General features: G+C 45.6%; 1 protein-coding gene and 1 pseudogene across 7 annotated transcripts in view; both read left to right on the plus strand.

Moving 5' to 3' along the window:
• The window catches only part of CSNK1G3 (casein kinase 1 gamma 3), a 383,972-nt gene that overhangs the window by 268,741 nt on the left and 91,068 nt on the right, over window positions 1–24,163 (plus strand). For all 7 annotated transcript variants that reach the window (XM_063964224.1, XM_063964226.1, XM_063964222.1 and 4 more), the window contains one exon: window positions 21,835–21,983. In XM_063964224.1, coding sequence (XP_063820294.1) covers window positions 21,835–21,983 — 149 coding nt within the window. The remainder of the gene's footprint in view (window positions 1–21,834; window positions 21,984–24,163) is intronic.
• On the plus strand, window positions 19,663–19,781 carry LOC134950333 (5S ribosomal RNA; annotated as a pseudogene).

The raw sequence follows: 24,163 nt of genomic DNA on the forward strand, positions 1-24,163 counted from the left end.
TTAAATGCCTTACGCTTAAGGTCGTGTTTCTGCTGGCTATTGCCTCTGCTAGGAGGGTGTCAGACTTAGGCGCTTTGTCCTGTCGTCCACCCTTTTTGATTTTTCACAGTGACCGGGCAGTTCTTCGAACTCGCCCCGGTTATCTACCTTAAGTGGTATCTTTCAATCTTAACCAAGAGATTGTGGTTCCGGCTTTTATCTCTTCTTGTTTGTCTTCCAAAGAACGGTCTTTGGATGTGGTACGGGCTCTCCGTATCTATGTGGAGAGGGCTGCCTCTATCAGGAGGTTAGATACCCTGTTAGTACTTTTTGGTTTTCACAAACGAATAAGCAAACTTTGGCCAGATGGATTAGAATGGTGATTGCACAAGCCTATATGCGCAGGCTGGACTCCCGGCTCCTGCTGCTATCAAAACCCATTCTACTTGGTCTGTACCTTCTTGGGCAGCCCGTCGTGGCGCATCCGCTGAACAATTGTGCAAGGCAGCTACGTGGTCCTCGGTGAACGCGTTCATTAGGTTCTATGCCTTTTGATACTTCCGTCTCCCACGATGTTTCCTTTGGACGCCGGGTTCTTGTGCCCGCTATAGTATGTCCTCTCCCATGAGGAACTGCTTTAGGACATCCCCGATGTATTCCCTGGGGAATCCCAGTGTACCCCGCTGCGGAAAAGGAGATTTATGGTAGACTTACCATGGTTAAATCTTTCTGCGAGGTACACTGGATTCCACAGGGCGGCCACCCATACACACTTAGCTTCTTTGGGTTTGTATGGCATTAGCCACTTGTCCCTTCTCCTGTCGTGAGAATGTGGTTCTACGTGACTAAAATCTACCATCTCTCTTACCTGCTACTGCATTGGACTGGTTAACGAAACTGAGCACCAGTGCCTGGAGGTAGGGTTATAGAGGAGGCGGTGCAATGCATCCTGGGAACAGTCAAAGCTTTAGCCTGTTGGTGCCTCGGATCAAGATCCAACTCCACACCCCCGATGTATTCCCTGTGGAATCCAGTGAACCTTGCAGAAAGAGATTTAACCATGGTAAGTGTACCATAAATCTCGTTTTTTTTTTTTACCCTTGCAGTAACATGAGGATAAACCAATTTAAGCAGATTTATTGACAGCTGCTGATACCAGCTGTAATGATGGCTCTTAGCATTTTATATCATTGACCTGCTGTTTCTCTGCCTCTAGCACAGTGACTCTCAGCACGGCTATGTGCAATGCAGTGGGTGCTTGTGAAAAAAGCTATATAGTGTAAATCGGTGTTTCCCAAACAGTCCTCATGGCCACTTACAGTTTATGTTCTAAGGATATCCATGCATGAGTACAGCAAGTATTGCCTCGGTCTGTTATCTTACCTACCTGTGCTATAACTGGGACATCCCTATTGTTTGGACTGTGAGTGGGCCATGTGGACCGGGTTTAGGAAACACTGATCTAAATTGCCAAACATAATGTGGGTGTGTGCATTGTTTGCTGGTTTAGTGTCTTGAATTGAACATAGGTAGTGTTCACTATAGGCTGTTTTAGCAGGGCTCTGCGCCCTGCCCAATTTTTAAAAGGCAAAACCCGCCCTGCCCCTTTTGCGGCGCCCTGCTAGAACAGCCACCCGCTTCCTGCCCTCCCAGCGTGTAAAGATGCCGTGCACATGCGCACGGCATCCATTCACGCTATGGGAGAGAGCTGGGGGAAGCCCAGCACCGATGGAGGTGCTGGGCACGCCCCCAACAGTGACGTCGACGGCCACAGACGCCCCCTATAGCAGAGTCTGTGGGCCGCACCGCCCACTAAAATGACGTTGGCGTGGCCAGGCCCCCTAAATTACATCCCCTCCACCGTTTCGGGCGAGCCGCGCGCGCCCCAATGTGCCCCCGGACTCCAGCACTCTGCCCTTTATAGATTCTAGAAGGAACACTACATAGGTGATGAAAAAGTCTTTTAGCGATCCCCCTAGGAATTTTTGAGGGCAGGGTGCTGGTCTGCGGGTTCACTTGTGCGCGTGTCTGAAAACTGGGCGTGGCTATGCAAATTGGGGGCGTGGCTCTAAGACTTCTTCAGAGTGGGCAGTGCGGCCCCAACAGACATCACTAAAGGGGGCGTGGGTGGCCAGCGGCGTCACTAAAGGGAACGTGCCTAGCACCTACGGAGGTGCTGGGCTTCCCCCAAGCGCTCTCCCGTAACGTGAATGGATGATGTGCGCATGCGCACGGCATCTATATACGCTGGGAGAGCAGGAAGTGGGCAGGCTGCTTTAGCAGGGCGCCGCAGAAAGGGCAGGGCGGATTTTGCCTTTTAAAAAATCGGGCAGGCGCCCTGCCTAGCGTGAACACTATCTTTTCGCTTTTATTAGAGTATATGAGAGAAGAGTGTCCTCAATTGAGGGCCTGATTACAGAATACATATTGGCTGTACATGGGCCTACATTGTTGGCACAGAAGTAATTGCGTATGTTTGCTTACATTATGGCAGGAATTAAGTTTTTTGTGCACCCAATCATGATTTATGCTGATGGGATCTGGTCTCAAGGTCGACAGTAACTAGGTCGACCACTATTGGTCGACAGGTCAAACGGTCGACATGAGTTTTTCACTTTTTTCTTCTTTTTTTGGACCTTTTCATACTTAACAATTCACGTGGACTACAATTGGGAACGGTAACCTGTGCCGAGCGCAGCGGGGCACTTTGCCTGAATCCGCGAGCTATGCGAGAGGAAACGGTGCACTAATTGGTGTTCCCGGGCACTCTACGACGAAAACGACACAAAAAACACACAACTCATGTCGACCTTTTGACCTGTCGCTTAATAGTGGTCAACCTAGTTACTATCTACCTTCCATACTACATCCATGCTGATATATCTGCTGTAACAGATTGAATGTTTATAAAAAGTGTTATAGGCCAAGTATGGCTCTTGGGGGGGGGGGGGGGGGGGAATTCAGTTGTTTTGTTGCCACCGAAATTGGGTTAATTAATTTGTCCCCGCCCCCCCATAGGGCACGAGTGTCACATATGTGCACACAGAACGGTCCTAACTGTGCAGAGTTTATATATTCTCCCCGTGCTTGCGTGGGTTTCCTCCAGGTACTCTAGTTTCCTCCCACATTCCAAAAATATTCTGTTAGGTTAATAGGCTCCCTACAAAAATTAACCCTAGTGTGAATGTGTGAATGTACATGTGGTAGGGAATATAGATTGTAAGGTCCACTGGGGCAGGGACTGATGTGAATGGTCAAATATTCTCTGTTAAGTGCTGCGGAATATGTGTGCGCTTTATAAATAACTGGTAATAATAATAATAAGTACTGAGATAAGCCATGTCAAGTGGCTAAACCTGTATAAAGTACTGCTTTGGATACCCAAACGCCCAACTAATCACACACTTTTGCTCGCCACCTTGGGATGCTGCAAGAAGAAAGGTGTGCTTCCACAGCTATTCACACTCGAATGGAGCAACAATTTCAATTGCTCAGTCGGGTGCCCAATAGAAATAAACGTGGGAATATAGGTAGCAATTATCTGTTTATGTATTGTATAATGTATGTATGTGTTTCTTTTCTTTTTATTGCTTATAAATTATACCTGGGGCATGCAACTGTATGTGTCCAACATCAAAACCCCATCTGTCTTTGAAACGGGCACAATGATAGTGTACTCGGAATAAATGGAGATTGCTATGTGACAGGATTATTGGTGATAAAGATGAGTAATATCCCTCATGTTTATAGACATTACAGCGCTGTGTAAAATTTGCTCATGTTTGAAGGAGGCCAAATACTGTGAAAGAACTCAAAGGAGATTTTAATGTTACAGATCTCACATTTTGTTTAACTAATTAGCCTAAATAATGTAAACCATCGAATTTCAGCTATAATTGCTGTTGCCAATCATTATATTCGGTACAGCGATTGTATAGTCGTAGCAGTGGAACGCGTAGCAAATTTGGACAGATGTATTGCTGAATTCATTGCTTGTGGCCAGGCCAAGCGAGTGGATTGTGGGGCACAATGTTCTCTGTTGGCAGTTGAATGCACCCGTGCTGATGTATTTATTTATGGTTCGTATTTATTACCCAGCTTGATCTGCATTCAGTCAATGTGTCGGTACCATTAACTCACACGTGTTCATTGTGGTAGAAGTGATAGGATGTGCAGTGATATTCACCATTGGCTCAGACTGAAATCTCATTCCCATTATGTAAAATAAAAAATTGTTTAGTAGTTTTAATGAATGCTCAAATTGGGTGGTTATGCATCTAGTGGATTGTAACATTTTATGATGGTTATTATCATGTATAGGGGTTATACCGCACAGCTATTAAGTAGATTTAAACAACAGATATTTTAATTACCAAAATACACTGATGAAGGAAAAAAATACTTTTTCAATCGAGTTCAATTTGGCGGTGCACCCAGAGTCAGTAACAAAACATGTTGGACAAAAGGAGAGAAAGAAGACTCTTTTGTGGGTGCACTCTTGTGTGTGTGTATATATATATATATATATATATATATATATATATATATATATATATATATATATATATATATATATATATATATATATATATATGAAAGTATCAAGCAAATAGATTAAAATTCAATATTTTTTATCGATAAACATAAAAGCATTTAGTAGTTGAATATACAAATGAAAAAATGAAAATAAAGGGACACAATACATAAAAAAATATATAATAAAAAATAATAATGGAACCAATAATATAGGTGTTGATATCAAATAATGGTTCAAAAAAGCTACCTGGGTGACTGTAATCATACAAATATATGGTCAATCCATGATTAGTCTCAATTAGCTGCCTACACTGTATATTTCTCTAACGTCCTAAGTGGATGCTGGGGACTCCATAAGGACCATGGGGAACAGCGGCTCCGCAGGAGACTGGGCACATCTAAAGAAAGCTTTAGGACTATCTGGTGTGCACTGGCTCCTCCCCCCATGACCCTCCTCCAAGCCTCAGTTAGATCTTTGTGCCCGAACGAGAAGGGTGCACACTAGGGGCTCTCCTGAGCTTCTTAGTGAAAGTTTTAGTTTAGGTTTTTTATTTTCAGTGAGACCTGCTGGCAACAGGCTCACTGCATCGAGGGACTAAGGGGAGAAGAAGCGAACTCACCTGCGTGCAGAGTGGATTGGGCTTCTTAGGCTACTGGACATTAGCTCCAGAGGGACGATCACAGGCCCAGCCATGGATGGGTCCCAGAGCCGCGCCGCCGGCCCCCTTACAGAGCCAGAAGAAGATAAGGGGGCGGAGCCTATCTCAGCACACTGGCGCCATTTTCCCTCACAGCTCCGTTGGAGGGAAGCTCCCTGGCTCTCCCCTGCAGTCACTACACTACAGAAAGGGTTAAAAAAGAGAGGGGGGCACTAATTACGCGCAGTATTAAAGATACAGCAGCTATAAGGGGAAAAACACTTATATAAGGTTATCCCTGTATATATATGGCGCTCTGGTGTGTGCTGGCAAACTCTCCCTCTGTCTCCCCAAAGGGCTAGTGGGGTCCTGTCCTCTATCAGAGCATTCCCTGTGTGTGTGCTGTATGTCGGTACGTTTGTGTCGACATGTATGAGGAGAAAAATGATGTGGAGACGGAGCAGATTGCCTCTAATAGTGATGTCACCCCCTAGGGGGTCGACACCTGAGTGGATGAACTGTTGGAAGGAATTACGTGACAGTGTCAGCTCTGTATAAAAGACAGTGGTTGACATGAGACAGCCGGCTACTCAGCTTGTGCCTGTCCAGACGTCTCATAGGCCGTCAGGGGCTCTAAAGCGCCCGTTACCTCAGATGGCAGATATAGACGCCGACACGGATACTGACTCCAGTGTCGACGGTGAAGAGACAAATGTGACTTCCAGTAGGGCCACACGTTACATGTTTGAGGCAATGAAAAATGTTTTACACATTTCTGATAATACGAGTACCACCAAAAAGGGGTATTATGTTCGGTGAGGAAAAACTACCTGTAGTTTTCCTGAATCTGAGAAATTAAATGAGGTGTGTGATGATGCGTGGTTTTCCCCCGATAACAACTGATAATTTCTAAAATGTTATTGGCATTATATCCTTTCCCGCCAGAGGTTAGGGTGCGTTGGGAAACACCCCCTAGGGTGGATAAAGCGCTCACACGCTTGTAAGAACAAGGGCCCTACCCTCTCCTGAGATGGCCGCCCTTAAGGATCCTGCTGATAGAAAGCAGGAGGGCATCCTAAAAGGTATTTACACACATACTGGTGTTATACTGCGACCAGCAATCGCCTCAGCCTGGATGTGCAGTGCTGGGTTGGCGTGGTCGGATTCCCTGACTGAAAATATTGATACCCTAGATAGGGACAGTATATTTTTGCCTATAGAGCATTTAAAAGATGCATTTCTATATATGCGTGATGCACAGCGGAATATTTGCCGACTGGCATCAAGTCTAAGTGCGTTGTCCATTTCTACCAGTAGAGGGTTATGGACACGACAGTGGTCAGGTGATGCGGATTCCAAACGGCATTTGGAATTATTGCCTTATTAAGGGGAGGAGTTATTTGGGGTCGGTCTTTCAGACCTGGTGGCCACGGCAACAGCTGGGAAATCCACGTTTGTACCCCAGGTCGCCTCTCAACATGAGAAGACGCCGTATTATCAGGCGCAGTCTTTTCGTGGACAAGCGGGCAAAAGGTTCCTCATTTCTGCCCCGTGACAGAGGGAGAGGAAAAAGGCTGCAGAAATCAGCCAGTTCCCAGGAACAGAAACCCTCTCCCGCCTCTGCCAAGCCCTCAGTATGACGCTGGGGCTTTACAAGCAGAATCAGGCACGGTGGGGGGCCCGTCTCAATGAATTTCAGCGCGCAGTGGGCTCACTCGCAAGTAGACCCCTGGATCCTTCAGGTGATATCTCAGGGGTACAAATTGGAATTCGAGACGTCTCCCCCTCGCCGTTTCCTAAAGTCGGCTTTACCGATGTCTCCTTCTGACAGGGAGACAGTTTTGGAAGCCATTCACAAGCTGTATTCCCAGCAGGTGATAATCAAGGTACCCCTCCTGCAACAGGGAACGGGGTATTATTCCACACTGTTGTGGTACCGAAGCCGGACGGCTCGGTGAGACCGATTCTAAATCTAAAATCTTTGAACTCTTACATACAGAGGTTCAAATTCAAGATTGAGTCACTCAGAGCAGTGATTGCGAACCTGGAAGAAGGGGACTACATGATGTCTCGGGACATCAAGGATGCTTACCTTCATGTCCCAATTTACCCTTCTCACCAAGGGTACCTCAGGTTTATGGTACAGAACTGTCACTATCAGTTCAGACGCTGCCGTATGGATGGTCCACGGCACCCCGGGTCTTTACCAAGGTAATGGCCGAAATGATATTCCTTCGAAGGAAGGGAATTTTAGTTATCCCTTACTTGGACGATTCCCTGATAAGGGTAAGATCCAGGGAACAGTTGGAGGTCGGTGTAGCACTATCTCAGGTAGTGTTGCGGCAGCACGATTGGATTCTCAATATTACAAAATCGCAGCTGGTTCCGACGACTCGTCTTCTGTTCCTAGGGATGATCCTGGACACAGTCCAGAAAAAGGGTGTTTCTCCCGGAGGAGAAAGCCAGGGAGTTATCCGAGCTAGTCAGGAACCTCCTAAAACCGAGCCAAGTCTCAGTGCATCAATGCACAAGGGTTCTGGGTAAAATGGTGGCTTCCTACGAAGCAATCCCATTCGGCAGATTCCACGCAAGAACTTTCCAGTGGGACCTGCTGGACAAATGGTCCGGGTCGCATCTTCAGATGCATCAGCGGATAACCCTGTCACCAAGGACAAGGGTGTCCCTCCTGTGGTGGTTGCAGAGTGCTCATCTTCTAGAGGGCCGCAGATTCAGCATTCAGGACTGGGTCCTGGTGACCACGGATGCCAGCCTGCGAGGCTGGGGAGCAGTCACACAGGGAAGGAATTTCCAGGGCTTATGGTCAAGCCTGGAGACATCACTTCACATAAATATCCTGAAGCTAAGGGCCATTTACAATGCTCTAAGCTTAGCAAGACCTTTGCTTCAAGGTCAGCCGGTGTTGATCCAGTCGGACAACATCACGGCAGTCACCCACGTAAACAGACAGGGTGGCACAAGAAGCAGGAGGGCAATGGCAGAAGCTGCAAGGATTCTTCGCTGGGCGGAAAATCATGTGATAGCACTGTCAGCAATTCCGGGAGTGGACAACTGGGAAGCAGACTTCCTCAGCAGACACGACCTCCACCCGGGAGAGGGGGGACTTCACCCAGAAGTCTTCCACATGATTATAAACCGTTGGGAAAAACTCGACAGGTATTGCGCCAGGTCAAGGGACCCTCAGGCAATAGCTGTAGACGCTCTGGTAACACCGTGGGTGTACCAGTCAGTGTATGTGTTCCCTCCTCTGCCTCTCATACCCAAGGTACTGAGATTGATAAGATGGAGAGGAGTAAGCACTATATTCGTGGCTCCGGATTGGCCAAGAAGGACTTGGTAACCGGAACTTCAAGAGATGCTCACGGAGGATCCGTGGCCTCTACCTCTAAGAAGGGACCTGCTCCAGCAAGGACCCTGTCTGTTCCAAGACTTACCGCGGCTGCGTTTGACGGCATGGCGGTTGAACGCCGGATCCTGAAGGAAAAAAGGCATTCCGGATGAAGTCATCCCTATCCTGATCAAAGCCAGGAAGGATGTAACCGCAAAACATTATCACCGCATTTGGCGAAAATATGTTGCGTGGTGCGAGGCCAGTAAGGCCCCGAAGGAGGAATTTTCAACTAGGTCGATTCCTACATTTCCTGCAAACAGGAGTGTCTATGGGCCTGAAATTGGGGTCCATTAAGGTTCAAATTTCGGCCCTGTCAATTTTCTTCCAAAAAGAACTAGCTTCAGTCCCTGAAGTTCAGACGTTTGTAAAAGGGGTACTGCATATACAGCCTCCTTTTGTGCCTCCAGTGGCACCTTGGGATCTCAATGTAGTTTTTGGGTTCCAAAAGTCACATTGTTTTGAACCACTTAAATCTGTGGAGTTAAAATATCTCACATGGAAAGTGGTCATGCTGTTGGCCCTGGCCTGGGCCAGGCGCGTGTCAGAATTGGGGGCTTTATCCTGTAAAAGCCCTTATCTGATTTTCCATTCGGACAGGGCGGAATTGAGGACTCGTCCTCAGTTTCTCCCTAAGGTGGTTTCAGCGTTTCACCTGAACCAACCTATTGTGGTGCCTGCGGCTACTAGGGACTTGGAGGACTCCGAGTTGCTAGACGTTGTCAGGGCCCTGAAAATATGTTTCCAGGACGGCTGGAGTCAGGAAACCTGACTCGCTGTTTATCCTGTATGCACCCAACAAGCTGGGTGCTCCTGCTTCTAAGCAGACTATTGCTCGTTGGATTTGTAGTACAATTCAGCTTGCACATTCTGTGGCAGGCCTGCCACAGCCAAAAATCTGTAAATGCCCACTCCACAAGGAAGGTGGGCTCATCTTGGGCGGCTGCCCGAGGGGTCTCGGCTTTACAACTTTGCCGAGCAGCTACTTGGTCAGGAGCAAATACGTTTGTAAAATTCTACAAAATTGATACCCTGGCTGAGGAGGACCTGGAGTTCTCTCATTTGGTGCTGCAGAGTCATCCGCACTCTCCCGCCCGTTTGGGAGCTTTGGTATAATCCCCATGGTCCTTACGGAGTCCCCAGCATCCACTTAGGACGATAGAGAAAATAAGAATTTACTTACCGATAATTCTATTTCTCGTAGTCCGTAGTGGATGCTGGGCGCCCATCCCAAGTGCGGATTGTCTGCAATACTGGTACATAGTTATTGTTACCAAAAAAATCGGGTTATTGCTGTAGTGAGCCATCTTTTCTAGAGGCTCCTCTGTTATCATGCTGTTAACTGGGTTCAGATCACAAGTTGTACGGTGTGATTGGTGTGGCTTGTATGAGTCTTACCCGGGATTCAAAATCCTTCCTTATTGTGTACGCTCGTCCGGGCACAGTATCCTAACTGAGGCTTGGAGGAGGGTCATGGGGGGAGGAGCCAGTGCACACCAGATAGTCCTAAAGCTTTCTTTAGATGTGCCCAGTCTCCTGCGGAGCCGCTGTTCCCCATGGTCCTTACGGAGTCCCCAGCATCCACTACGGACTACGAGAAATAGAATTATCGGTAAGTAAATTCTTATTTTATTGAAGTCAGGCTAGATACTCAATGGTAATTTACTGATGTGACCTGCTGTATTAATTATACCTGACTTGAGGATACAGATAGAAAACAGATTGAAATAAGGAAAGATGAATCTGCTGTCGGTGTTAGACACTGAGCCTGGCCGTCCAAATTTTCCTACTAAACCAAGTATTCCTCAAGAGTCTCCCACTTGAGTACTAACTTGGCCCAACACTGCTTAGCTTCCAAGGTCGGAAGGATTCGGGCGTTACCAGTGTGGTATGATAGAGATTTATTGATTGCTTCTGGAATCACTGATGAGAGTTCATGAATACCATAAGTGGTAAAGAAAAATCGTGAGTACAAAGAGAAGGAGAGAAGAAATAAAAAGAGGGATCTGTTGCCAATGTTAGACAGAGGTAAACCCCTGAATCAATGGTGAGAGTCCCCAAATTAGAGTGATAGTCAGAAAAAGAAATTATTATTTGAAACGGTAATTCTTGAATAAATGATGATAAATCATCAATATGAAAGAAAAACAAAAAAACAAAAAAGGTGAACAAAAAATTCTGTAACTGATATCAAAATTATGATACTAATTATAGATAATATCTATCATAAGAATTGTACATGTGTGTTCTTAATTAGTTGATAGAAATGCTTACACCTCTGTAATGAGATAAGTATAAGCAAGAAATAGAGGAGAACACAAGAGGTCAATTAGTGGATAATTGAATGAATTAAGAAATCCACAATGAGAAATAAATATCAAAGATGCAGCAACTGAAATAATATGCTTAATGCCATTAATAATAAGCTAATGCAGAGCTTATGATAGTTATGATAGTGAAAAAGGACAGATCGTAAGGGAAAATCAATAGAGCCACTGTAATAAGTACGTTGAAATAGTACTTCAGTGGTATATATTGTGCAAATAGAGAGAATGACTATTAGGTTATGTTGAAAATATGACAATTTAGATGTCACGGGTGTCCTGAAGATGGATATTACCCGTGTCGGTGTCTGTGTGAATATCAGATGTTTTGTAACGGAAGAAACAGGTGCCGTGGATCCAGGGGGCTAAAGACACTGCTTGGCTGGTGTTGAATACCGAAGGATCCGTGGTCACAGGGTGATGATGACAGATTCAATGTGCCAGAGTCAACACAGAATGCGGCGCAGGGAAGCCGTAAGGAATGTCCGTGAGCCGCCGAGTCCGGGATCGTGGTAGACAGTGAAGATTGCACCGTGAACAGCCGCGTGAATACGCCGTACGTCTCAGAGACTGAGTGGACGTCTGACTCAGAGATGCAGCTGCAGTTAAGCAGATGAAGAAGTCCGTGATCCTCAGAGTAGCTGCGGGTCAGAAACAGTTAGGCAGATGGAGACAACCGTGATCCCCAGAGTAGCTGCGGGTCGGAAGACGCGTTTCGCCCGTTCAACGGGCTTGGTCACTTCCTGTCCTGTACTGGGCTATCGTGGATTTTTATCTCAGTAAGCATTAGCTGTTATCCAATCAGCGGAGGGGTGTGTCCTACCCATTGCGGTTATGGCAGAGATGTAATTACTGAGTAGATTAGTACAGGCCACATAGGCTTTTAATCAGACGCCCAGTTCATGAAAAAGGAAAAAAAGGGGTGTCAGTTAAAATGAAAAAAATTTTTTTATTTAAAATGACAACATTAAATACATTTAAACTAATCTATGTACATAACCTTTGGTACGTATAGAGATATCGGTTAGTACACAGTAGAGATTGATATACTCTACTAGGATATAGATTGAAAACATATGCAAAGAGACACAAGATTATTAGGAATCGGCTGAATAATATATACGGATACCAAAATTGGTATTTCATTAATAAAGCAAATGAGTTTGCATATTTGTGAAGGTACCTATAGAGGTATATTTTGTTCTAAAACCTGATACGTGGAAAGACTGATAAATGGATAAACAATAATGCATGTTATTAAATTGATAGAAAAAATGTTTTTTATGCATAAAGAGCAAGATTGATAAGTAACATTGGATTATCAATAAATCAATTAACAGACTGTTAATTGATTTATTGATAATCCAATGTTACTTATCAATCTTGCTCTTTATGCATAAAAAACATTTTTTCTATCAATTTAATAACATGCATTATTGTTTATCCATTTATCAGTCTTTCCACGTATCAGGTTTTAGAACAAAATATACCTCTATAGGTACCTTCACAAATATGCAAACTCATTTGCTTTATTAATGAAATACCAATTTTGGTATCCGTATATATTATTCAGCCGATTCCTAATAATCTTGTGTCTCTTTGCATATGTTTTCAATCTATATCCTAGTAGAGTATATCAATCTCTACTGTGTACTAACCGATATCTCTATACGTACCAAAGGTTATGTACATAGATTAGTTTAAATGTATTTAATGTTGTCATTTTAAATAAAAAAAATTTTTTCATTTTAACTGACACCCCTTTTTTTCCTTTTTCATGAACTGGGCGTCTGATTAAAAGCCTATGTGGCCTGTACTAATCTACTCAGTAATTACATCTCTGCCATAACCGCAATGGGTAGGACACACCCCTCCGCTGATTGGATAACAGCTAATGCTTACTGAGATAAAAATCCACGATAGCCCAGTACAGGACAGGAAGTGACCAAGCCCGTTGAACGGGCGAAACGCGTCTTCCGACCCGCAGCTACTCTGGGGATCACGGTTGTCTCCATCTGCCTAACTGTTTCTGACCCGCAGCTACTCTGAGGATCACGGACTTCTTCATCTGCTTAACTGCAGCTGCATCTCTGAGTCAGACGTCCACTCAGTCTCTGAGACGTACGGCGTATTCACGCGGCTGTTCACGGTGCAATCTTCACTGTCTACCACGATCCCGGACTCGGCGGCTCACGGACATTCCTTACGGCTTCCCTGCGCCGCATTCTGTGTTGACTCTGGCACATTGAATCTGTCATCATCACCCTGTGACCACGGATCCTTCGGTATTCAACACCAGCCAAGCAGTGTCTTTAGCCCCCTGGATCCACGGCACCTGTTTCTTCCGTTACACAGCATCTGATATTCACACAGACACCGACACGGGTAATATCCATCTTCAGGACACCCGTGACATCTAAATTGTCATCTTTTCAACATAACCTAATAGTCATTCTCTCTATTTGCACAATATATACCACTGAAGTACTATTTCAACGTACTTATTACAGTGGCTCTATTGATTTTCCCTTACGATCTGTCCTTTTTCACTATCATAACTATCATAAGCTCTGCATTAGCTTATTATTAATGGCATTAAGCATATTATTTCAGTTGCTGCATCTTTGATATTTATTTCTCATTGTGGATTTCTTAATTCATTCAATTATCCACTAATTGACCTCTTGTGTTCTCCTCTATTTCTTGCTTATACTTATCTCATTACAGAGGTGTAAGCATTTCTATCAACTAATTAAGAACACACATGTACAATTCTTATGATAGATATTATCTATAATTAGTATCATAATTTTGATATCGGTTACAGAATTTTTTGTTCACCCTTTTTTGTTTTTTTGTTTTTCTTTCATATTGATCATTTATCATCATTTATTCAAGAATTACCGTTTCAAATAATTTCTTTTTCTGACTATCACTCTAATTTCGGGACTCTCACCATTGATTCAGGGGTTTACCTCTGTCTAACATTGGCAGCAGATCCCTCTTTTTTTCTCTATCGTCCTAGTGGATGCTGGGGTTCCTGAAAGGACCATGGGGAATAGCGGCTCCGCAGGAGACGGGGCACAAAAAGTAAAGCTTTTCCAGATCAGGTGGTGTGCACTGGCTCCTCCCCCTATGACCCTCCTCCAGACTCCAGTTAGATTTTTGTGCCCGGCCGAGAAGGGTGCAATCTAGGTGGCTCTCCTAAAGAGCTGCTTAGAAAAAGTTTAGCTAGGTTTTTTATTTTACAGTGATTCCTGCTGGCAACAGGATCACTGCAGCGAGGGACTGAGGGGAGAAGGAGTCAACTCACCTGCGTGCAGGATGGATTGGCTTCTTGGCTACTGGACATCAAGCTCCAGAGGGACGATCACAGGTACAGCCTGGATGGTCACCGGAGCCGCGCCGCCGGCCCCCTTGCAGATGCTGAAGTCAGAAGAGGTCCAGAATCGGCGGCTGAAGACTCCTGCAGTCTTCTAAAGGTAGCGCACAGCACTGCAGCTGTGCGCCATTTTCCTCTCAGCACACTTCACACGCGGTCACTGAGGGTGCAGGGCGCTGGGGGGGGGGCGCCCTGGGAGGCAAATGTAACCTATATAAAGGCTAAAAATACCTCACATATAGCCCCTAGAGGCTATATGGAGATATTTAACCCCTGCCTGATTTCTCTAAATAGCGGGAGACGAGCCCGCCAGAAAAGGGGCGGGGCCTATCTCCTCAGCACACGGCGCCATTTCCTCTCACAGCTCCGCTGGTCAGGACGGCTCCCAAGTCTCTCCCCTGCACTGCACTACAGAAACAGGGTAAAACAGAGAGGGGGGGGCAAATTTATGGCGATATTTTGATATAACAAAGCAGCTATAAGGGAGCACTTATTATAAGGCTATCCCTGATATATATATATATATAGCGCTTTTGGTGTGTGCTGGCAAACTCTCCCTCTGTCTCCCCAAAGGGCTAGTGGGTCCTGTCTTCGTTAGGAGCATTCCCTGTGTGTCTGCTGTGTGTCGGTACGTGTGTGTCGACATGTATGAGGACGATATTGGTGTGGAGGCGGAGCAATTGCCAAATATGAGGATGTCACCCCCTAGGGAGTCGACACCAGAATGGATGCCTTTATTTATGGAACTACGGGATAATGTCAACACGCTAAAGCAGTCGTTTGACGACATGAGGCGGCCGGACAATCAATTAGTGCCTGTCCAGGCGACTCAAACACCGTCAGGGGCTGTGAAACGCCCTTTGCCTCAGTCGGTCGACACAGACCCAGACGCAGGCACTGACTCCAGTGATGACGGTGACGAATCAACCGTATTTTCCAGTAGGGCCACACGTTATATGATTTTGGCAATGAAGGAGGCGTTACATTTAGCTGATACTACAGGTACCACTAAACAGGGTATTATGTGGGGTGTGAAAAAACTACCTATAGTTTTTCCTGAATCAGAAGAATTAAATGACGTGTGTAATGAAGCGTGGGTTGCCCCTGATAAAAAGCTGATAATTTCAAAGAAATTATTGGCATTATACCCTTTCCCGCCAGAGGTTAGGGAGCGCTGGGAAACACCTCCTAGGGTGGACAAGGCGCTAACACGCTTATCTAAACAAGTGGCGTTACCCTCTCCTGAGACGGCCGCACTTAAAGATCCATCAGATAGGAGGATGGAAAATATCCAAAAAAGTATATACACACACATGCAGGTGTTATACTACGACCAGCTGTAGCGACTGCCTGGATGGGCAGTGCTGGGGTAGTTTGGTCAGAGTCCCTGATTGAAAATATTGATACCCTGGACAGGGACAATATTTTACTGTCGTTAGAACAAATAAAGGATGCATTTCTTTATATGCGTGATGCACAGAGGGATATCTGCACACTGGCATCACGGGTAAGTGCTATGTCCATTTCGGCCAGAAGAGCTTTATGGACGCGACAGTGGACAGGCGATGCGGATTCAAAACGGCATATGGAAGTTTTGCAGTATAAAGGGGAGGAGTTATTTGGAGTCGGTCTATCAGATTTGGTGGCCACGGCTACAGCCGGGAAATCCACCTTTCTACCTCAAGTCACTCCCCAACAGAAAAAGGCACCGACTTTTCAACCGCAGCCCTTTCGTTCCTTTAAAAATAAGAGAGCAAAGGGCTATTCATATCTGCCACGAGGCAGAGGTCGAGGGAAGAGACAGCAACACGCAGCTCCTTCCCAGGAACAGAAGCCCTCCCCGGCTTCTACAAAAGCCTCAGCATGACGCTGGGGCTTCTCAAGCGGACTCGGGGACGGTGGGCGGTCGTCTCAAAAATTACAGCGCGCAGTGGGCTCACTCGCAGGTAGATCCCTGGATCCTGCAGATAATATCTCAAGGGTACAGGTTGGAATTAGAGACAGATCCACCTCGCCATTTCCTGAAGTCTGCTTTACCAACGTCCCCCTCCGAAAGGGAGACGGTTTTGGAAGCCATTCACAAGCTGTACTCTCAGCAGGTGATAGTCAAGGTACCTCTTCTACAACAAGGGAAGGGGTATTATTCCACTCTTTTTGTGGTACCGAAGCCGGATGGCTCGGTAAGGCCTATTCTAAATCTGAAGTCCTTGAACCTGTACATAAAGAAGTTCAAGTTCAAGATGGAGTCACTCAGAGCAGTGATAGCGAACCTGGAAGAGGGGGACTTTATGGTATCCTTGGACATCAAGGATGCGTATCTCCACGTTCCAATTTACCCCTCACACCAGGGGTACCTCAGGTTCGTTGTACAAAACTGTCACTATCAGTTTCAGACGCTGCCGTTCGGATTGTCCACGGCACCTCGGATCTTTACAAAGGTAATGGCCGAGATGATGATTCTTCTTCGAAGAAAAGGCATATTAATTATCCCATACTTGGACGATCTCCTAATAAGGGCAAGGTCCAGAGAACAGCTAGAGATGGGATTAGCACTGTCTCAAGAAGTGCTAAAACAGCACGGGTGGATTCTGAATATTCCAAAATCCCAGTTAATGCCGACAACTCGTCTGCTGTTCCTAGGGATGATTCTGGACACGGTTCAGAAAAAGGTTTTTCTCCCGGAGGAAAAAGCCAAGGAGTTATCCGAGCTTGTCAGGAACCTCCTAAAACCAGGAAAGGTGTCTGTACATCAATGCACAAGAGTCCTGGGAAAAATGGTGGCTTCTTACGAAGCAATTCCATTCGGCAGATTCCACGCAAGAATTTTCCAAAGGGATCTGTTGGACAAATGGTCAGGGTCGCATCTTCAGATGCACCTACGGATAACCCTGTCTCCAAGGACAAGGGTGTCTCTTCTGTGGTGGTTGCAGAGTCCTCATCTATTGGAGGGCCGCAGATTCAGCATACAGGATTGGATCCTGGTGACCACGGACGCCAGCCTGAGAGGCTGGGGAGCAGTCACACAGGGAAGAAACTTCCAGGGAGTATGGACGAGTCTGGAAACGTCTCTTCACATAAACATTCTGGAACTAAGAGCAATATACAATGCTCTAAGCCAGGCAGAACCTCTGCTTCAGGGAAAACCGGTGTTGATCCAGTCGGACAACATCACGGCAGTCGCCGATGTGAACAGACAGGGCGGCACAAGAAGCAGGAGTGCAATGGCAGAAGCTGCAAGGATTCTTCGCTGGGCAGAGAATCATGTGATAGCACTGTCAGCAGTGTTCATCCCGGGAGTGGACAACTGGGAAGCAGACTTCCTCAGCAGACACGATCTTCACCCGGGAGAGTGGGGACTTCATCCAGAAGTCTTCCACATGCTGGTAACCCGTTGGGAAAGACCAATGGTGGACATGATGGCGTCTCGCCTCAACAAAAAACTGGACAGGTATTGCGCCAGGTCAAGAGATCCGCAGGCAATAGCTGTGGACGCGCTGGTAACGCCTTGGGTGTACCAGTCGGTGTATGTGTTTCCTCCTCTGCCTCTCATACCAAAAGTATTGAGAATTATACGGCAAAGAGGCGTAAGAACGATACTAGTGGTTCCGGATTGGCCAAGAAGGACTTGGTACCCGGAACTTCAAGAGATGATCACGGAAGATCCGTGGCCTCTACCTCTAAGGAGGGACTTGCTTCAGCAGGGTCCCTGTCTTTTTCAAGACTTACCGCGGCTGCGTTTGACGGCATGGCGGTTGAACGCCGGATCCTAAAGGAAAAAGGCATGCCGGAAGAAGTCATTCCTACTTTGATTAAAGCAAGGAAGGAAGTAACCGTGCAACATTATCACCGAATTTGGCGAAAATATGTTGCGTGGTGCGAAGATCGGAGTGCTCCGACGGAGGAATTTCAACTGGGTCGATTCCTACATTTCCTGCAATCAGGATTGTCTATGGGTCTCAAATTGGGATCTATTAAGGTTCAAATTTCGGCCCTGTCGATTTTCTTTCAAAAAGAATTGGCTTCAGTCCCTGAAGTCCAGACCTTTGTTAAGGGAGTGCTGCATATACAGCCTCCTGTGGTGCCTCCAGTGGCACCGTGGGATCTCAATGTGGTTTTGGACTTTCTAAAATCTCATTGGTTTGAACCACTAAATAAGGTGGATTTGAAATATCTCACTTGGAAAGTGACCATGCTTCTAGCCCTGGCTTCTGCCAGGAGAGTATCAGAATTGGCAGCTTTATCTTACAAAAGCCCATATCTGATTTTCCATTCGGACAGGGCAGAACTGCGGACTCGTCCGCATTTTCTCCTTAAGGTGGTGTCAGCGTTTCATCTGAACCAGCCTATTGTAGTGCCTGCGGCTACAAGTGACTTGGAGGACTCCAAGTTACTGGACGTTGTCAGAGCATTAAAAATATATATTGCAAGGACAGCTGGAGTCAGAAAATCTGACTCGTTGTTTATATTGTATGCACCCAACAAGATGGGTGCTCCTGCGTCTAAGCAGACGATTGCTCGTTGGATCTGTAGCACAATCCAACTTGCACATTCTGTGGCAGGCCTGCCACAGCCTAAATCTGTAAAGGCCCACTCCACAAGGAAGGTGGGCTCATCTTGGGCGGCTGCCCGAGGGGTCTCGGCATTACAACTTTGCCGAGCAGCTACGTGGTCAGGGGAGAACACGTTTGTAAAATTTTACAAATTTGATACTCTGGCTAAGGAGGACCTGGAGTTCTCTCATTCGGTGCTGCAGAGTCATCCGCACTCTCCCGCCCGTTTGGGAGCTTTGGTATAATCCCCATGGTCCTTTCAGGAACCCCAGCATCCACTAGGACGATAGAGAAAATAAGATTTTACTTACCGATAAATCTATTTCTCGGAGTCCGTAGTGGATGCTGGGCGCCCATCCCAAGTGCGGATTATCTGCATAAATTGTACATAGTTATTGTTAACTAATTCGGGTTATTGTTGAAGGAAGCCATCTTTCAGAGGCTCCGCTGTTATCATACTGTTAACTGGGTTTAGATCACAGGTTGTACGGTGTGATTGGTGTGGCTGGTATGAGTCTTACCCGGGATTAAAAATCCTCCCTTATTGTGTACGCTCGTCCGGGCACAGTACCTAACTGGAGTCTGGAGGAGGGTCATAGGGGGAGGAGCCAGTGCACACCACCTGATCTGGAAAAGCTTTACTTTTTGTGCCCTGTCTCCTGCGGAGCCGCTATTCCCCATGGTCCTTTCAGGAACCCCAGCATCCACTACGGACTCCGAGAAATAGATTTATCGGTAAGTAAAATCTTATTATTTCTTCTCTCCTTCTCTTTGTACTCACGATTTTTCTTTACCACTTATGGTATTCATGAACTCTCATCAGTGATTCCAGAAGCAATCAATAAATATCTACTATCATAGCACACTGGTAACGCCCGAATCCTTCCGACCTTGGAAGCTAAGCAGTGTTGGGCCAAGTTAGTACTCAAGTGGGAGACTCTTGAGGAATACTTGGTTTAGTAGGCAAATTTGGACGGCCAGGCTCAGTGTCAAAAGGGCCCTACACACTGGCCGACCCGCCGCCGAGCTGCCCAACGGCGGATACGGCCGACGAGCGACCCGGCGGCGGGGGGCAGTGACGGGGGGAGTGAAGTTTCTTCACTCCCCCCGTCACGCGGCTCCATTGAAGTGCAGGCAAATATGGACGAGATCGTCCATATTGGCCTGCATGCACAGCCGTCGGGGGACCAGCGATGAACGAGCGCGGGGCCGCGCATCGTTCATCGTTCATCGCTGGAGCCTCCACACTGAAAGATATGAACGAGTTCTCGTTCATTTATGAACGAGATCGTTCATATCTTTCAAAAAATCGGCATGTGTGTAGGGCCTATAACACCGACAGCAGATTCATCTTTCCTTATTTCAATCTGTTTTCTATCTGTATCCTCAAGTCAGGTATAATTAATACAGCAGGTCACATCAGTAAATTACCATTGAGTATCTAGCCTGACTTCAATAAATATACAGTGTAGGCAGCTAATTGAGACTAATCATGGATTGACCATATATTTGTATGATTACAGTCACCCAGGTAGCTTTTTTGAACCATTATTTGATATCAACACCTATATTATTGGTTCCATTATTATTTTTTATTATATATTTTTTTATGTATTGTGTCCCTTTATTTTCATTTTTTCATTTGTATATTCAACTACTAAATGCTTTTATGTTTATCGATAATAAATATTGAATTTTAATCTATTTGCTTGATACTTTCATATATATACAAGAGTGCACACACAAAAGAGTCTTCTTTCTCTCCTTTTGTCCAACATGATGGTTATTATGCAATATGCCAGAGCTAAATATATATTTATTCTCCTTTAATACTCCATATGCTTAATCCTGGTTAATCTAGTATATTAAACTGTATCCCTGGATACATAGCTAAGCCTGTGCTTGGTTTATGTCTACCTACTGAAATGTGACCTAAACATTTCAGTTAGCCTAAACCTCGTATCTGTTGGATAAGCATTGTACAGCACTGCAATATGTTGCCTATCTTCCTTGTATATGCATGCTATTTTACTGAATTACTAAGCAGACTAGTGAAAACTACTTGCAGTTGCGTTGTTCATACACCTGTGTGTAAAACAAAACAAAGTCAATATTATTGTTATTAAACCGTTTTGAGGGGTTATTTTGCAATTTTGTTTAATAGGCTTTTTTTCTGATGGATTTTAATTATGTGCAAATGCTATTATGTAATTGTTCGTTCTTATACTCACTGAAGGGAATCCAAGTAGCTGCAGGATTTACAGCTGGCTATAGGCTCCCAGTTTACGAGCCCATAGCTTTCTAATTACTGCCCGGTACACTTAACGTGAATTTATTTACACCCTTCAGGAGGGTGCGAATAGAAATATACGTTAAGTGCATAATTGGGGCTTACCGTGGGAGTAATTGCATAGCTCTGGGCATTTAACCAGGAATCTCTCTTACCATGGGGTATCAGGCTTACTGCGGGATATTTGTCATTAGCCCCATAGGGGTCAATTCTATTCAGCGACAGTTGAATAGCGCCGGGAGTTGGCTCCCGTCGCTATTCAATTCAACTCATGTTAAGTCGACGAAGGCCTGTTCTCGCCGACTTAACAGGTTGAATTGTCGGAAGAACGGGCATTCTCTGACTTAACTCCCCGCCGCGATGCTGATTCCCGACAGAATCAGCCTCGCGGCAGCACTTTTTTTTTCCGGATTTCCTCTCTCATCCCCCAGGGGTGAGAGAAGAATTCCCGATAATTGGTGTCACTTGGCGCTGTATTGAATAGTGCCGGGAGCTAACTCCCGGCGCTATTCAACTGTCGCTGAATAGAATTGACCCCATTGTGTGTGTGTTATACATACGCCATAATCTTTACAGAGACGTGGTCTACTGGCACATTATAAATCTGTAATAATAATAAAGGGTGGTCAGTCCCTTTTTAGTATTGTCACATGTCCTATTTATAATCTGGATTAGCTGAATGTTTTTAATGGGCAACACTTTTAAATAATTTTTTCTATTTCCCCCTAGATGGTGTACCTCAGGTTTATTATTTTGGCCCTTGCGGGAAATATAATGCTATGGTGCTAGAGCTACTGGGGCCAAGTTTGGAAGACTTATTCGACTTATGTGACAGAACATTTTCCCTAAAAACTGTTCTTATGATAGCCATACAGCTGGTAAGTAAGAGTGTATCTGTTCTGTGTGTTTGTCTTAATTCTTTTACTGCAGTCCGATTATCATATAACTGTTCAATTTTACACTAGGGGTAATCTGATAACATTTACCTTTTGTGAATAGAAAAGGCCCCATTGATTTACTTGAAGAGCATCTTACAGTGGTGGACTAACTTGTAATAATTGGAAACCATGTAGTAAAACTACATTCAATCAATGAAAGTGGTCACCTACATGTTTCTTTGGCTCGGTGTGAAACGGACATATATAGAAGATGTTAAAGTAAAATGTAATGGCGCACAAAATAGAAACGTGAATTGCAAGTGTTCTTTCCATGCATTTTCCATGCCTATTCATTCCATTAAATGCGTTGAATACGCTACTGTATTTGAAATTGAAAAAAGCCACACAGGAAGTGCCTTAAAAACAGATACAAAATGTAAAAGGCACACACTTTACAAAGAAAAATATATACTGATCGGCCATAAGAGTAAAACCACTGACAGGTGAAGTGAATAACATTGATTATTTAATTACCAGTGCTCGCGCTGAGCCGAAAAAAAGTGGGTCCCAGGAACCCCTCACTTTTAAAAATTGGGGTCCTACCTGTCCTATTCTGTGTCCCATCAGAATGAAGGTTATTATTAATCTTATTAATGATTCAAATATAAAACCCCACAACTTGATTTGGACCTTACTAAAGTGTTTTAAGGGGGAGAAGGGGGTGACAGTGCTGCTGGGCTGTGTAGCATACAGAACACTGCTCCAGAGCTGTACCTAGACATTTTGGTGCCCTTTGGCAGAAAGTGAATTGGTGGTCCCCCTCCCATATTGCAAAGTACGGACAGTGCGCGCCGAAGGCGTGCCTAAAAAATGTAGTGGTCTGGCTTTGTGGGGAAGGGGCTTGGCCACATAATAGTACCAATTCACATTACACCACAGTTTAGTGTCGCTTATACACATTGCACCAGGTAGAGCACATTATACACATTGCACCAGGCAGAGCATGTTATACACAATGCACCAGGTAGAGCACGTTATACACATTGCACCAGGTAGAACCATCTATACACACTGCGCCAGGTAGAGCATGTTATACACATTGCACCAGGTAGAACCATCTATACACACTGCGCCAGGTAGAGCACGTTATACACATTGCACCAGGTAGAGCACGTTATATACATTGCGCCAGGTAGAGCACGTTATACACAATGCGCCAGGTAGAGCACGTTATACACAATGCACCAGTAGAGCACATTATACACAATGCGCCAGGTAGAGCACGTTATACACAATGCGCCAGGCAGAGTACGTTATACACAATGCGCCAGGTAGAGCACGTTATACACTTTGCGCCAGGTAGAGCACGTTATACACTTTGCGCCAGGTAGAGCACGTTATACACTTTGCGCCAGGTAGAGCACGTTATACACAATGCGCCAGGTAGAGCACGTTATACACAATGCGCTAGGTAGAGCACGTTATACACAATGCGCCAGGTAGAGCACATTATACACATTGCGCCAGGCAGAGTACGTTATACACTTTGCGTCAGGTAGAGCACGTTGAACACAATGCACCAGGTAGAGCACGTTACACACAATGCGCCAGGTAGAGCACGTTATACACAATGCGCCAGGTAGAGCACGTTATACACAATGCGCCAGGTAGAGCACGTTATACACAATGCGCCAGGTAGAGCACGTTATACACAATGCGCCAGGTAGAGCACGTTATACACAATGCGCTAGGTAGAGCACGTTATACACAATGCGCCAGGTAGAGCACGTTATACACATTGCGCCAGGCAGAGTACGTTATACACTTTGCGTCAGGTAGAGCACGTTGAACACAATGCACCAGGTAGAGCACATTATACACAATGCGCCAGGTAGAGCACGTTATACACATTGCGCCAGGCAGAGTACGTTATACACATTGTACCAGGTAGAAGCACCTATACACAGCCTTCTTCAATGAGCGCGCTGCGCTGGCTAGTGAGCAGCCACTGTGTGTCATACCACAGCCCGCCCCGGCGCCTGCTTGCAGCTGCTTCTTACGGTAGTTTGGATCAGCACGGCGAGCACGCTGGCGGACAGGGAGGAGGAACGTCACGTCTCAGCAGCACTTGAATGGGGAGACATTGCCGGCAGCGCTATTGGACGGGGAGAAGCTGCGGG

This window comes from Pseudophryne corroboree, chromosome 1 (assembly GCF_028390025.1).
Source record: "Pseudophryne corroboree isolate aPseCor3 chromosome 1, aPseCor3.hap2, whole genome shotgun sequence".
Taxonomy (NCBI): domain Eukaryota; kingdom Metazoa; phylum Chordata; class Amphibia; order Anura; family Myobatrachidae; genus Pseudophryne; species Pseudophryne corroboree.